Raw genomic sequence first — 16,302 nt, 5'->3', positions numbered from 1 at the left:
CACCCGCCGGGCTCGGGGCCGCCGAGAGTCCGCCTTTCGGCCGGGCAGGTGTGGAAGGCTTCGTGGAGGAAGGGCCTTTTAAACCGCTCTGAGTCCGCCGCCTTCCGGAAAGACCCCAGCGCCTTAGCCATTGGGGTGCGCCAAAGTCCTCGTCTTTGTCCCAGATGGCCCGATTTCGGGTGCAGCAAGACTGGAGGGGAGCGGATGGTGGAGGACCAGCTTCCTTCGCCTGGCTGCACCACGGCAGGCAAAGAGCTTGTGTCCTACCCTGAGCTCGGGTTCAGCCTGGGACCCCTCACTCCAACCATTCACCTGGAGGGAGCCCCCGCCCTCCTCAGAAGCACCGAGTGGCCTCCGTGAGGCCCAGTAACTGTGACGCTTGGGCCACGTGGCTTCTCTTACCAGCTGACTAGTAAGGGCAGGGATGGGACCCCTTCCTCTTTTAGCTTCCCCCGCTTCCCCTATGTAAAATAAACTAATATTTCAGAGTCCCGGCCACACACACACCTTTCTCACATATTAAATGTTTGCTAGAACAGATTAGGAGGAAATGAATCTGATAAATGAATTCACACAGTTCAAAAGTCAGGAGTCAGAAAAGGAGCAGCCTGCCTATGGTGGACTTTCAGGCATGTAGTGGAAGAAGGTAGTTTTTCAAGAGGGAGGTTCCAGAGGCCCTTAACATCCCCCCACAGGACTTCTGTGGAGCACACCCTGGATGGGTGGGCAAAGGGTGGACTTAGGGGCCAGATGGGCCTCCTCTTCTACACCTTCCTGGAACCCGGGAGTCTGGCCGGCCGAGGAGCTTTCCTTTCCAGCCTGTATTGTCGGTGACCTGAGAATCCCATTGTCTACCTCCTGGGGCCATGCATGAAATGGTGTGAGATGTGGCAGGGGCATTAATGTTTGCCCCCTTCCCCTTCCTTTCTCAAGGCTCTGCCTCCCACAGCTCACACTTACCTTGTTAGCCATCCACTCTTACCCTGGACTCTCAAACATCCGATAAATGTTTATTGAGCACCCTGGTTGTACCAGACCTTGACAGGGGCTGGGACACAGTAGGGACTTCGTGGAAACTCTCATGAAGTCTTCATGGATAACGCTGGACACGGGCAGTCCTTCTCATGGGGGAAGAACTCAGATGTCTTCACTTGTGGAAAGAAAGTTCCCCAGTGTACCCAGTGTATAGAATGAGGCCCCTGGAAGGAGAGAGATTTGCCTGTGTTGTCCACCGCTCTATCTACAGCATCTGTAATGGCGCCTGGCACATAGTGGGTGTCAATGAATGTTTATTGAATAGATGAATAGCGTATGTTTCTTTTTTTAAAAAAAATGACTTATTTATTGGCTGTTCTGGGTCTTAGTTGCTGCTCGGGCTTTTCTCTGGTTGCAGGGGCAGGCTTCTCATTGTGGTGGCTTTTCTTGTTGTGGAGCATGGGCTCTAGGTGCTTGGGCTTCAGTAGTTGCAGCCCACAGGCTTAGCTGCTCCACGGCATGCGGGATCTTCCCAGATCATGGATCAAACCTGTGTTCCACTGGCAGGCAGATTCTTTAGCACTGAGCCACCAGGGAAGCCACTAGCCTATGTTTCTTGACTCATGTGACACAGTCTTTCATGTTCCAACTTTTGCTCTAATAGAGGCATAAATGCAGAGCTAATTTTTTTTTTTTTATTCTAAGGAAAACTATAATGTCAGTTCAGTGGCAAAAGGCAGCTCTTGGAAATTGGGGGCGGCATGGAGAATGTGACTAGAGTGCCAGTGGCAAGCATGTCACTCAAGCTCAGAAACCCAGTGGTGCCACTTTTGTCCACTTGGGAACTGGAAATCGAAATTTGTGTGTGGAATCTACCAATTTTTATCTTTACTTATTTATGGCCTCACTGTGTGGCTTGCAGGATCTTAGTTCCCCAATCAGGAATCGAACCCAGGCCCTCAACACCAAAAGCTTGGAGTCCCAACCACTGAACTGCCAGGGAATTCCTTGAAACCTACCAGTTTTTAAACACTGACTTCACTTTAAAAAAAAAAATGAGTCAAATAAAATACATTTGTGGGGCAGATTTGACCTATGGGCTGTCAGTGTGTGGCTTCTGGTTCATGGTCTCTGGTTCTGGTTCATCTAGAACTAGACAGTATTTGTGAACTTGGGTAAACACTGAACTGTGAGCTCCATAAGGGCAAGCACCTTCTGCTCTGTTCACACAACGCCAGTTCAGTATCATTTTCTCCTTCCTTAATTCAGTCGACAAATGTTCATTGAACACCTGCTATATGCTAGCACTGGGTATTCTGTGATGCAAGACAAAGAAGGAAACGATTAGTGTGGTGCAGGACATTCAGTTAGTGGTGGATGGTGACAGGCAGTTCAGTTCAGTTCAGTCACTCAGTCGTGTCTGACTCTTTGTGACCCCACAGACTACAGCACACCAGGCTTCCCTGTCCATCACCAATTCCCAGAGCTTGCTCAAACTCATGTCCATTGAGTCGGTGATGCCATCCAACCATCTCCTCCTCTGTCGCCTTCTCCTGTCTTCAGTCTTTCCTGGCATCAGGGTCTTTTCCAGTTCTTCGAATCAGATGGCCAAAGTATTGGAGCTTCAGCTTCAGCATCAGTCCTTCCAGTGAACAGTCAGGACTGGTTTCAGGTGACAGGCAAGGGGCACTGAGATCTGAATGAGTGGTAGGAGCCCGCTGTGCAGAGCAGGGAAGAGCGTGAAGTGTAAATGGATCAGATGGCTCAATGGCCCCAGAACAGGAGTGCGCCCCGGGTGTGTGTCTGTGTGTATGTCTGTGTGTGATGAACGGAAAGGTGACTGGATCGTGAGGGGATGGGAGGGTGTAAGGTCTGAGCTTGGAGAGGCAGGTCTGCCATGTCATGTGAGGTTCAGGGCGATGGGCAGCCTTGGGGTCTGCGATGGGGAGAGGGGAGTGCATCGACAGGTGAGGGGAGCAGCAGGGAGATCAGCGAGGAAGCTACTGTCGTGGTCCAAGCAGGAGGGGATGGTGGCCTGGGTCACGAGTGCTGGTTCCAAGTGTCCTCAGCAGACCTGCCTCTTTGATACAGTGGACAGGGGTGTGAGGAGACAGAACCCCAACAGGCAAGTAAGGACCATGCTCCCCAGAGACTGGTGGCTGGCAGCCACCTTCAGTGCCTGGTTTCTGTCCTGAGCACCTCTGGGGAGAGCCAGGGCAGGAGTCGGATGGAGGGGTTTTAACCCCTTCCTGTTCTCAAGAGGGCTTCTGGGAGGAGTGGGGTAGAGGGGTGGGACAGGCTTAGAAGCATGGCGGCTGGAGGTGGAAGAGCTGTGCTGAGGGGACAAGCAGAACACCAGTCCTGGAGCCTGGCCGCCCTAGCCGGGGACTTGTGCTTAGCCACATCTGTACGGAGCACTCCGAGTTCCAACTCTGCTGTCAAGAGATGCTTCTGATCCGCTTTGGCCGGGAAGACTAGCAGCCCTTGAGAATGGACTCAGCCTTAAAGCAGGCTGCTGGTGCCCGGGCCGCTGCGGTCTCTGCCTGGCTCAAATAGTGGCCTTTCCAGCCCTGTGACAGGAGCCCCGTGGACGCTGCAAAGCCCCTGACAAACTGTGACGTGCGGTGGGTGACACTGATGCCGCCATCGCTTGCCGAGTTTTGTCGTGTCAGTTCCCAGGGCGCCTGGCATCTGCCTGCACCTCCCTCTCCGTATGTCCCACTCCGATCCTTGGGAGCTGAATGGAGTCCCTGGGGCCCAGCGAGCTCTGGCCCACTGGCGTCCTGACCGCTGGTCATTGTGTGCCCACCACGCTCTTGGCCCTCTGTCCACTGACCTGGCCAAAGCCGGTTCCCAGCTCAGGCCTCTCTTCCGCTGCTCCTTCTCCCCCGAGGCGTTTCCCCACTTGATGACTGGCTCTTTCTCCTCACTCAGGTTTCAGCCAGACATGCCCTCTTCTAAGAGGCCTCTCTGAGTGCCCCAGCTAAATCCTTGTCCCGCCAGTCACTTCTGTCCCATTACCTTATTTTATTATTCTTTTTTTTCCATGAAATTTTGATTTGTCTTATCTGTTCCATTCTTCCTCAGTACATGGCACTGTACATGAGGGACCTCTTTGAACGTCATTTTTAGTAGCTTTATTTAGATACAGTTCACATACCCATAAAATTCACCCTTTTAAAGTGTACAAGTCAGTGAGTAGGGTTTTGTCTCATTTTTGGCCATGCTTATAGGATCTTAGTTCTCCCAGCAGGGATTGAATCCACACCTTCAGCAGTGAGAGCATGAAGACCTACCTACCACTGGACCAGGAGGGAATTCCCAATTCAGTGGGTTTTAGTATCTGCACAGAACTGTGCAGCCGTCACTACTGTCTTCAGAAACACTTTCATCGCCCCCTAAAGAAACCCTCTACCCATTAGCAGCCACTGTCCATTCCTCCCACGCCCCAGCCCCTGGTACCCATGGCTCTGCTCTCTATGAATTTGCAAGTTGATGTGCTCTTTCTTTACATAAGTAGTTTTTTAAAAATTTATTTTTTAACTGAAGGATAATTGCTTTACAGAATTTTGTTTTCTGTCAAACCTCAGCATGAATCAGCCATAGGTATACACATATCCCCTCCCTTTTGAACCTCCCTGATGTGCTCTTTTTAAAGCGCCTCTGTATCCCTAGTGCCAGTGATGTGAGGATGGGTTATCTCCCATTTCACAGACGAGAAAACTGTGACTCAGGACCCCTCTGGAAACAGACTTTCCCTATTTTAAGCCTTGTGTCTCATGTCTCCCCAGAACAGGGCTGCCCTGAGGAGGATGGAAACTTAGCAGAAAGAGAAGAAATGAGCTGGGGGGATGGAGTAGGGAGTTCCCTGCTGCAGCCCACACCCGGGGCCTCTGGGCTGGGAGGTCACTCTTAGGGGTGGGCTTGCTGACTGCAGATTCAGTGCTGGTGGACTGAGCTCAGTGTAACACCTGGCCTGTGCCAGGGGCAGTACCAGCAGCCCCCTCCCATGGGAGCAGACACCTGGGCAGGCAGGTGAAGGCAGAGAGTAGCTGCCCTGAGTGGCAGGCCAAGTCAAGGGTAGCAAGGGGCTGTTGCCTGAAGGGTGGACTCCACATTTTAGGAGCTCTGTGACTGAGCAAGTGACTACACCTGGCTGGGCCTCCCTTTCCTTCTCTGTGAATGGACCCCATCTTCGGGTCCCTCGGGGTGCTGTGAACCTCCATGAATCCATGCGGATGCTCCCACCACAGCATCCAGAAGCACAGCGCCAGGAACTCCCTCCCTCCAGACCCTGGGCTCCAAGGAGCCAAGGCTCAGAGGCCGAGCGGGGGCCAGAGCCAGCATAGTATTTCCTGACCCTTTGAAGCCTGGCTCCTCCACTGTAAAAAGGGGCTTAATAATCATTCTTCCCTCCCTGTAAGTGGTGAGGGCTGGGGATGTGCAGTTATCAGCACCCTCTGGGCCTCAGACAGGGAAACCAGACAGGCTCCTTGTTACCTCCAAGCTGCCTTCCCTCCCAGGGCTACTGTCATCCTGGCCTCTTTCATCTTAGACTTAATTAGCCGGCAGCCCCACCCCGCAGCCTCCCCAGCAGGAGTCATCACTCCCATTTTATAGGTGGGGAAACTGAGGCACCTAGAGGGAAGTGGTTTGGGGCTGCCGCCTGTGAGTCGAGTCAGCTGTGGAGCCGGGGCCTAGAGGAGCTGGGACTGGGTTTTCCAGCTGGACTTGTCCCTTGGGGTGGATCCGCCTGGCACCCTGGGCACCCAGAAAGCCTCTTCTCCAGCTCTCTCTACCCCACCACTCCCTATCACCTCTCATCTGGAGGGCAGCGGGATGGGAGTAGGGAGGGGCCTGCCAAGCCTGGGGAAAGGAGAGAAACCAGTTGGCAGCGGCTAGCATGGGGGCTCAGGCCTGTTTCATCTTCAAAGCAGGCTAATTAGAGCCTGGAGCGTTACTCAGACCGGTGGGCTGTGGGTGTGGGGTCTGGACACCTGCGGTTCTGTGCCCTGGAAACCGGCGGTCAGTGGGGCATCTGCAGCCTGGGCCCCAGACCCAGGAGAGGCTGCTAGGTGAGCCCCAGGCTCAGCCTTCTGAGTACCCCCAAAGAGCCCTGGTCCAGCCCTCTGGAAGTCAAGGTACTGGGCTCGGGCACTGCTTGACTCCAGATCTGTGGCGGCAAGGCCTCAGTTTCCCGGTCTGTGCTAAGCGTCCTAGGAGCCCCGTGACCCGCCGGGCCCTGCCAGTCCGCACGTCTGCATCCCGTTGTCTTCCGGCTTCATTGCAGCTGGTGACTTGGCCCCGCCAGCTTTACCCTAGCTGACCGTCGGCACGGCCTCCGGCAAAGGTCAACAGCTTCCGCCTGCCTCGTTCCCGGCGCCGGCTCCGCGCCCCCAAGCCGAGCGGGTGGGGGGCCCAGGGCTGGCGTCGGGGAAGCGAAGCCAAGTCCTGCGGCGCCTGCCCGACCGGTTCCGCCAGGCCCGCGGCCGCCCGGGACTGCACCTCGCACACCCCCCAGCGGCCACACCGAGAGCCCCAAGTACTAGTGATCCACTTCACCCCCAGGGTCTGCGGGCGCTGGACTAGGGTGCTCTGCGCCCGGGTGCCGGCGCGGTGCGCGCGGGTTGCTATTCTCGGCATTCCGGCAGGCGCCTGGGCCCCCGGCCGCTGGCCACCCGAGCGCCCTGAGATTGCAGTCAGCGCGCCCACGGGGACCCGGGCACCGGGAGCCCGGGCCCACCCAACTCCACCGCCTCTGCCTGGGCCTGCGGCGGTTTCGGGGAAGGGGGGCCTGCGCAGAGCGGGACAGTTACTCAGCCTCAGCGAAACCGGCGAGTCGGCACCTGCCGGCCGGGAGGGCGGAGAGGTGGTGGCCCCGTTACGGCCCCGCCCCCGCGCGGGCCCCGCCCCGTCTCGGCCGCCCACGCGCCGTGCGCCCCGCCCCGCGCCGCCAGGAAGGAGCCGGCCGGCCCCAGCGCCAGCGACCGCTGAGTCAGGCAGGGTGAGAGGGCCGGCCCGTTACCGCGGGCGCCGGGGGCCGGGGCGGTGCTGTGGTTTCGGTGCCGGTTGCGGGCAGGCGGCCTAATGAGCTCTCTGCACGCACCCCGCGCCAGCGTCCCGCCCGGCGCCCCCGCCCTTGCTCCCCGCGCTCTTGCCCCGCGGGGACCCTGGCGGCCCGCCCCAGCGTCACCCCGAAGCCTCTGGGTTTCATCTCGGGACCCGGGTGCGGGGTCCCCGCTGGTGTCTGCGCGCGGCCGAGGGCGGCCCCTTTGGGGTCCGCGCAGCGGCTCGCGCGCCCTCTAGCGGCCCTGGGGCTCCTGCGCGTCCCTGGGCCGCACTTCTGACCCTCCCTTGCCTCTCTGCAGGGATCTGTGTGCCCGACCATGGGCCCCCTCGGCCGGGAAACCTGGGCCCAGCGCCTGGGCACCTTCCGGGCCAGCCCGTCCGCCTTCATGGCAGGTCCCGAGGGTGAGGATCTGGGTCGTGACCTGCTGAGCGACTTGAGGAGTGAGAAGCTGAGCGAGCCCATGAAGGTAGGCCCCCCTGCCCGAGCCCTGGCCCCAGGTGGTTAGCCCACCGTGTCCTGACCCTCAACTTCGTGATGCCCACCCCACGCCCTCCCCCATCTCCAGGTTGCCCTGCTGGCTCTGTGCTTGGAGTACCCAGCCCAGCTGTGGCCGGACGCCCCTGCAGCCGAAGCAGCCGCCACGTCTCTGTTGGACACTCTGGTCCTCCTACCCCCGCGGCCCTCAGCTCTGCGGCGGCCCCTGTTGCTGGCGGCCACCACAGCCTTGGCGGCAGGAGGTGCGCTGAGCCCCGCCTCGGGAGCCTCCCGCCGGCTCTTGCCCCTGTTGCTAGGCTTGGCCTCGGGTCGCGATCTGGGGCGAAGCTTCGGCCCTGCCTCGGAACAGCGCCCCCTGCAGGCCACAGCGTGGGAATGCCTGCGGGAACTGGAGAGCTGCCGGCCGGGGCTGCTGGGGGGCTGCCTGGGGCTGCTGCGGACCCTGCTGGGACGCGAGGGCCCGGTCCAGCCCCTCAGCCTGCTGCTGGCACTTGCTCTGCGAAACGCCTTGGTGATACAAGCCAGGGCGGGGGCCGGCCTGCAGGGCCTGCTTACGGCTGGGGACTCTTCCATGGAGGGTGGACCCTGGAACTGGACGCTAGCTGAGGAGGGTGATGTCCACCTTCAGCCCCAGGCACCCAGTTGGCCGGCGGCTGAGGAGGGCGAGTGTGGCCTTGGGGCGCTGGAGCTCAGTCCTGAGGAGGCCCGGGAGCTGCGGGCCACTGTGGCCCAGCTTCTGGACGCCTCCTACCTGCTCACTCCTGTGGCCCAGGCCCAGCTTCTGTGGCTCCTGGGCTGGGCCCTGCGGGGTCTTCGGGGACAGCCACCAGTGCTCTTCAAGCCACAACTGGTACGGCTGCTGGGCACAGCCCAGCTGACGCTGCTGCACGCCACGCTGGCTCTGAAGGCGGCCTTCGGCGAGGCCCTGTTCACGGCCCAGGATGAGGCCTTGCTGCTCCGCCGGCTCACCTTGGCTGCTCAGCACCCAGCCTTGCCCCTGCCCACCCATCTCTTCTACCTGCACTGTCTCTTGAACTTTCCTGAGAACTGGCCGCTGGGACCCACAGGTGAGGAGGCCGCCCCACTGTTGCTGGGGTCCCAGCTCTGCCGTGGCCTCCTGCCCAGCCTCCTGCATGAGCCGATGGCTCTCCTGGCCCGCCTGCACCTGCTGTGTCTTCTCTGCATGGAAGAGGAAGAAAAGGAGGAAAAGGGCCAGGATCAGAGTCCCCGGCACTATCTGGAGGAGCTCCTGGCTGGCCTGCGGCAGAGGGCGGCCCTGGACCGTGGCACCCGGGCCTTGGCTACTCTCTGCTTCCAGGCCTCGTACCTAGTTGCTCACTGCCTGGCTGGGCAATCTGTGGTACTGACACCTTTGACCCAGGGACTGGCCCAGTTGTACCGAACCCGGCCTGCGCTGGCTCCCCATTTCGTAGATCTCTTGGATCGAGTGGGCCTTGAGCTGCAGGAACCCTTGAGGGTGGCCTTGCGGCAGGAGGTGGTGTCCAGGCCGGGCAGAGAGGAGGCCCTCCGTTGGCACCTGCTGATGCTGGCCAGGGTGGCAGACGGGGATGCCCAGAGTGCCACCCTCAACTTTCTGTGGGCTGCAGCCACCCACTGCACGGACTGGGGCCTCCAGCAGGCCCTGCTGCGGGTCTGCCGGGCCCTGCTGCGGGCAGGCGTTGGAGGAGGCCTGGCGGACTTGCTACAGGCGCTGGCCAGGCAGCTGGAGGACCCTGATGGGCAGGACCACGCACGCCTCTACTACATTCTCCTGGCCCACCTGGCAGGCCCCAAGCTGGGGGTGGCCCTGGGCCCCTCCCTTGCTGCACCTGCACTGGCCTCCTCACTGGTGGCCGAGAATCAGGGCTTTGCTGCGGCGCTGATGGTGCAGGAGGCTCCGGCCCCGGTTCGGCTAAGTGTGGGTCCCCGCAGAGCCGAGGGCCCAGTCCCGGTGCTCCAGCTCCAAGTGGAGGTGCTAGAGCCAGTGTATTCTCTGGAGCTGCGCTTCCGTGTGGAAAGACAGCTCTACGCACCCTTGGGGGCTGTCCACGTGCCCTGCCTGTGCCCCGGCCGCCCCACCCGCCCTCTGCTCCTGCCTCTGCAGCCTCGACGCCCGGCTCCCGCGAGGCTGGCTGTGCGTGCCCTGTATAGCACACCCAGCGGCCTCACGTGCCACGCTCACCTGCCACCCCTGCTTGTGACCTTCGCTGACCTCTTCCTGCCTTTCCCCCAGCCCCCTGAGGGGGCCCAGCTGGACTTCTTTGAGGAGCTCTGGGACTCCTGCCTGCCGAAGGGTACCGAGAGTCGCTTGTGGTGCTCCCTCGGGCCAGGGGGGCTGGAGGCCTTGGTGTCCCGCCACCTGGAGCCCTTTGTGGTGGTGGCCCAGCCCCCCGTCAGCTACCTTGTAGCCATCCGTCTGCCCCCAGACTCGCGGTTGCTGCTGCGGCTGGAGGCAGCCCAGGCGGACGGAGTGCCTGTGGCTCTGCGGACTGACGACTGGGCCGTGCTGCCCCTGGCGGGGGACTACCTCCGTGGGCTGTCAGCGGCTGGCTGAGCCCCGGAGCCAGGCCGGGGCGAACAGGACCGTGGCCTTTGCAGGCTCTTGCCCTGGAAGGGCTGCTGAGGACCAGGACACAGCACTGTGGCTCCTTTCTTTAAAACACACAAAAAATGATATTTGCTAACAGCACTGACTGGTTTGTTTCCTTTTGGGCCCTGGTTGGGGGCAGGCCACTGGGATGGGGATCAGAGGCTCTAGGAGAGCTTCCAAGCTATGGAACCCCCAGACTGCAGGGCATCAAACTTCCTTCCTGCCCAGATATGCCTAGCATTCTCTAGAATCCCTACCCAGGAGGTAGAAGAAAAAAGAGTCACATCTTTGCTTCTCAGAGAGGGATAAGCCTTGCCCCAAACCACCCAGCAAGTTCGGAATGGAAATGAAGCTGGGTTTGGACCTGACCTATGAGCCAGTGCTTTTCAGCTCCAGAGCTTTGCAAGGTCCCTGCACCCGGAGCTTAGTTTAGCTAGGACGGTGGACCCATGGGAGAAGCAGTGAGAGGAAGCTGCAGCAGCCTGGTGGTCCCTGCCCTAGGGAAGGGGGTTCCTAGGCTGTGTTGATTGGAGCCAACTTGGAAGGATCTGCTAGTAAGGTTTGGGGGCTGATGGAACAGACCTCCCATGATCTGGGCTGAAATTAAGATGACTTTTCCTCACTGCAGCCTTCCAGGCTCCTCATTCCATGGAATTCTCCAGGCAAGAATACTGGAGTGGGTTGCCATGTCCTCCTCCAGGGGAAATTCCCGACCCAGGGATAAGCCCACTCTGTGGACCTAAGAATCTTGCCAGGTAAGGAGACCGTTCTCCCAGTCCTTTTTCCAAACATGCAAGATAACTTAGGCTTCAGATGTATTGAGGCCAACTCTGCTACTACTCACCAAGCTGTTTTCCTCACACATTGCCTCACTTCATCCTTGCAACAGCTCAGCAGGGCCCCACAGATGAGGAAATCTGTAGGCCAGAGGGGTTGAGTGATTTTCCTACAGTCACCCAGCTGGTTGGTAATCATGTTTTGTCATCGTCGAGCAGGTTTCCATTACCACAGGGCCGCGTCCCCACCCCTCCCTGCCCTGGATGTCCCCCAGAGGCTGTAGGAGCAGCAGTGGTGAGTGCTGGGTGGAGAATGGCCAGAGGCTCGGGCCTTACTGCTCTGGAGAAAGGGGGTCTTTGGCCCCTGCCTCTTGGGCACCCACTCTTCCCCTCCTGTGTGGGGTGGGCAAGGGAAGGAAAGAAGGGCTCAAGAAGGACAAGTAGGGCTGTTGCAGAGCTGGTCAGGAGGAGGTCTGTCCAAAGCTGGAGCTGCTGCAGTAACTTGCCATGTGATCTGGGCAAGCCATTGCCAAACCAGTAAGTGTTCAGTTCCAGGAAACAGAAGCCAAGTCTGCAAATGCTAACGAGTGTCTGGAGTAGGTTAGAGCTTGGACTAGGGGAAGAGACTGGAAGTTGTCTATAGGATTTTTGAAACATGACCTTTGAAACACGTCAATTCTGGGGAGCAAAGAGGTGTAAGGGAAGGGATTATACTTTGGCATTTGAGTATAGAAGGGGAAACAAATGGAGAAATTTCACAAGTTCCTCAGGACAAAAGAACAAAATCAGACGAACCACGCTCCTCCCCCACTCAAAACAAACAAACCCTTCGAAGTGTCTGGACTTTTCAGTGTTGACAGAAGAGGGCGCACTAAACTAGGGCTCTTAAAAAACACCCAGCCCCACAGGACAGAACAAGAAAAAGATTAATAGGTTCATACAGAGTTACTGCAAAATATGAGAAAATGAATTTCATGACATATCTATGAAGCCCAATTCACACACATTCCTGAACAAAAACAGCAACGAAACAAAAGAAAGCTGTAATATAACACTCAGAACTAAAACAAGCATTTGAAGGCATGCAAAGTCACCTGAGAAATTTAAAAACCCAAGACGAAATGAAAAGAGAGTTGATTGAACTTGAGGCAGGAGGTAAGCAGCTGGAGTTCATGCCGTGTGGACAGAAACTCCAAAAGATCAACAGGACAATTGAGAGAGGAGGCTGGATCGGCCCTGCCCAGATAAAATATAAAAGAGATCACATATTTCTCATTCTTGAAGTCAAAGGGACCTTCCTGACTAGAAAGCTCCTTGGAGATCAAAAGGGGAGTGATGCCAAGGTTACCCACTGGTAACTTCCAGGCTACCCACTGGAATCCACCTTGGCTGAGATGTGAGGGAGGATCACATCTCACACAAGGGAGGATAGTGAGATATACCATAAATGGGCTCAGAACCACGCAAATCAAAATGATCGATCAAAAGAAATCCAGAAGAAATGCCCCATAAATGTGATTCAAACTACCGGCAGGTGCGACTGTCTCTGAGCCCACCTGTGTGTCTATGCACACGTACCATTCTCATTTCCTCCTACTAAACACTTCGCTTGTTTCACTACTTTCTGTTTTTGTGGGAATCCATTTCTGCAAAGCTAAAGGGCCAGGGCCTTGTCACTGACCACTGATTGCGTGGCTAGGATTCTGCTCTCGCTGACATGGCCTGACCTCAATCTCTGACCGGGAACTGAAACCCTGCTTCAAGCCACTGCAAGTGGAGGCCACCCAAGATCAAACTCAGGAAAGAAATGGAAGAAACAGACAAAATTAACTAGAACTAAAGATTACATTATAAGATGCTTGCAGGAGAACAGACTCAAATAAAAATATAATAAGTGGCATTGAAGAAAGAAAAACAAGAGAATGAAAATGAGATAAATACCTAGAAGGGGTCAGAAGAAAGTAATGGAAACAGAAGACAGTCAAAAAGGAAACACATTTGTATTATTGGAGTCCCTGGAGAAAAACTAAGCAATGAACCAGAAAGTGTTAGTCGCTCAGTTGTGTCTGACTCTTTACCACCCTGTGGACTGTAGCCTGCCAGGCTCCTCTGTCCCTGGGTTTCTCCAGGCAAGAGCACTGGGGTAGGTTGCCATTCCCTTCTCCAAGGGATCTTCCCAACTCAGGGATCAAACCTGGGTCTCCTGCACTGCAGGCAGATTCTTTACTGTCTGAGCCACCAGAAGAACCAGAACTGGTATTTAAGACTATAAGAAAACTTTCCAAGGAAAAAAAAAATCTGCCCACTGGGAACCTTGGGAAATTAACCCAGAATGATCAACTTTGAGACACATCCTAACAAAACAGATTTCAAAGATTTAAAAAAAAAATTTTGTCCAAGATCTTTAGGCAGAAAGATTGAATAACTTACAAAGGCAGAAGAATTGGAAGGGCAATAGACTTTTAAAAACTGATGTGGAAAGCAGCACAACACTGCAACAGTATTTCAAACTGTGAAGAGAAATAAACAAATGCCCTGTTTGAGGAAGACTTTAACATCTTTTAATCAGTAACTGACAAATCAAGCAGGCAGAAAATCAGTAAGGATGTAGTTGAACTGAGCAGCACCATCAATCAACCGGATTGAATTATAGAATACTTCTATAGGTGATAGAACATTTATAGATTACAGAATATTGTATCCAACAGGAGCAGAATACATGTTATCAAGTACACATGGAACATCCACTGTGACAGACCACATTTTGGGCCATAAAACAGACCTTAACAAATTTAAAAGAATACACATTTGCTCTTGAATCACATTGGAATTAAACTAGAGATATCAATGACAGAATGATAACTGGAACATTCCCAAATATCTGAAGATTAACCAACATACTTTCATATAACAACATGGGTTGAGGAAACCTCTTGAGAAATATTAAAATACTCTGATCTAAATGAAAAGGAAAATATAACTTGTTAAAATCTGCGTGATTCAGTGGAAGCAATACTTAGAATGAGGCTTATGGCATTAAATGCATATATTAGAAAAGAAGAAATATCTAAATATCAATTATCTAAATTTTTGCTTTAGTATACTAGAGAAACAAGAGTAATATAAACCTAAAACAAGTAGAGGAAGTTAAATAACAAAAACTGGAGTGGAAATCAATAAAATGTAAAACACAAATTCAACAGAGAAAAGCAATGAAACCAAAAGCCGGTTCTATGAAAGGATCAGTAAAATTGATCAGCATCTAGCCAGGCTAACTAAAAAAAGAGAGAAGACACAAATCATTAATATCAGAAATAAAAGAAGAGTCATCATCACTGAGCCCATGGACAGTAAAAGGATAATAAATATTATGAACAGTTGTATGCTCACAGTCTGATAACTATATGAAATGGACCAGTTCCTCAAATGACACAAAGTAACAAAATTTACACAAGGGAAAAAAAAAACCCTTACACACAGGAAAATAAAAGATTTGCATAGAGCTATCTCTAGAGAAAATAAATTAATAATTATAATAGTTAATATTATATGTTCTTAATATATAATTAAAATATAATAAATATGTCAGATGGGTTAAACTAGATGGGAGGAATCCTTTCACAGTGTACACATATGTCAATTCATCATGATGCACACTTTAAATATTTTCTAATTTTATATGTCAATTATATCTCAGTAAAGTCGAAAACAAAAATCTCTTGAAAGATAACAAAAAATAGTGAAAACCTCCTAAAAAAGAAAGCAACTGGCTGAGATAGTTCCCTGGTGAATTCTCCTTGTGAAAAAAAAATTTGAGAAAGAACAATAGCAATTCTTTACAATCTCTTTCAGAAAATATTAATAGAAGCAGAGGGAACAACACTTCCTAACTCATTCTCTGAGACCAGCATTATCCTAATACCAGAACCGGATAAAGACATCACAAGAAAGGAAAACTACAGAACAATATCACTCGAGCATAGGCACAAAAGTCCTCCGTAAAATATGAGGAAATCGAATTCAGTATACTTACATGTATGCTAATACTTTAGAAAAGAGTAAACAACAGAAAAGTAAACTAAAATATTTAAAAAGTTACACAGGGCAGGAGAGAAGAGGTTAGAGGGAACAGGGATAGACACTAGCTTTCTCTAAATATATCTTTGTAGTTTGACTTTGGAAATGAAAATAATCACAAAGTAAAACTAAATCTTTTAAAATCTATCTCTAAAAGTCAAAAGTCATGAAACACGTGAGCCTAACTTTTTATCCAACTGGTAGCATAATCACAGAACTTAAAACCAGTAAACTGACTGTACATCCTAGTGGAATATATCTTAAGGACAAAAAGAACTACAAAAATAATTTTTTAACTGGTAATCATATTGTTAGTTGTAGTGTTGCTATTTTATTGAGATTATTGTGTATGTAATGTGGAACAAGGTTGCTGAGCACTGGGATGTTTCATGTGGGAGAAAAAGATACTGAGGTAAGAGCATTGAGGTTAGTAAAAACCCTCTGTTATTGTTCAGTTGCTAAGTTGCGTTCAATTCTTTGTGACCCCATGGACTCTAGCCCACCAGGCTCCCTATCCATTGGGATTTCCAGGCAAGAATACTGGAAGTGGGTTGCCATTTTCTTCTCTAGGGGATCTTCCAAGATCAGAGATCAAACCTGTGTCTCCTGCGTTAGCAGTAAATTCTTTACCACTAAGCTACCAGGGAAGCCCAAAAAACCCCGTAATCCTAGATATAATAGCATAAACTCATGATGTATTTTCTTTTTGAAAGAGAAAAATACATATTTTCATGGAAAACATTTAGAAATGTCCACTGAAAACATCTAGAAGCAATCTAGCAGTCATGAGCACATCTAGTGTGAAACTGAATTAGTAAATATCACTTCTTAGTAAAAGGAACCAAGGATCCCTGGATGATTCCAAGTCTGGAGCAGGAACTAGTCAAGACAACCCACGAATACCTTGTGGTTCTGGGAAACAAGGAAACCGATCAAAGTCTACTTTTTGTTGCTGTTTAGTGGCTAAGTAGTGTCTGACTCTTTGTGACCCCATGGACTGCAGCCTGCCAGATTCCTCTGTCTTGCCTGGGATTTTCCAGGCAAGAATACTAGGGTCACATTAAAAGACTCAGAAGCTCACTTGAAGAGGTTCCCATTAGAAAAAGGTGGGACAATTTCAGGATCAATGCGAATAACAAACAGAAGTAACTGAAGCATTCAAAATTTAAAAATACATTAGTTAATAATAATACTTTTTTTTTAAAAAAAGTCACCATGGAAGCATGACAGGGGAACAAGTCATTTCAAAAACTGAGAAATACAAGGAAAGTATCGAGCAGTAATTGTGCCCTTGTTATACTCAAGGGGGAACCAAATAG

General features: G+C 52.9%; 1 protein-coding gene across 2 annotated transcripts; it reads left to right on the top strand.

Annotated features, from left to right (window-relative positions):
- The first annotated feature begins 6,193 nt into the window (after positions 1–6,193).
- AP5B1 (adaptor related protein complex 5 subunit beta 1) lies at positions 6,194–10,226 on the top strand. 2 transcript variants are annotated; one of them, XM_065937757.1, is made up of 3 exons: positions 6,194–6,325; positions 7,344–7,511; positions 7,611–10,226. In XM_065937757.1, exons 2-3 carry the CDS (start codon positions 7,362–7,364, stop codon positions 10,092–10,094), a joined length of 2,634 nt encoding a protein of 877 aa, XP_065793829.1. In that variant the 5' UTR covers positions 6,194–6,325; positions 7,344–7,361; the 3' UTR covers positions 10,095–10,226. The 2 variants fall into 2 exon arrangements, with proteins under 2 accessions (XP_065793829.1, XP_065793830.1); XM_065937758.1 differs by lacking the exon at positions 6,194–6,325 and adding an exon at positions 6,898–6,979.
- Positions 10,227–16,302: the final 6,076 nt, after the last annotated feature.

This window comes from Muntiacus reevesi, chromosome 5 (assembly GCF_963930625.1).
Source record: "Muntiacus reevesi chromosome 5, mMunRee1.1, whole genome shotgun sequence".
In the NCBI taxonomy this organism is placed as follows: domain Eukaryota; kingdom Metazoa; phylum Chordata; class Mammalia; order Artiodactyla; family Cervidae; genus Muntiacus; species Muntiacus reevesi.
The sequence above is the reverse complement of the archived record's forward strand: the minus strand, read 5'-3'. Positions and strand labels throughout refer to the sequence as shown.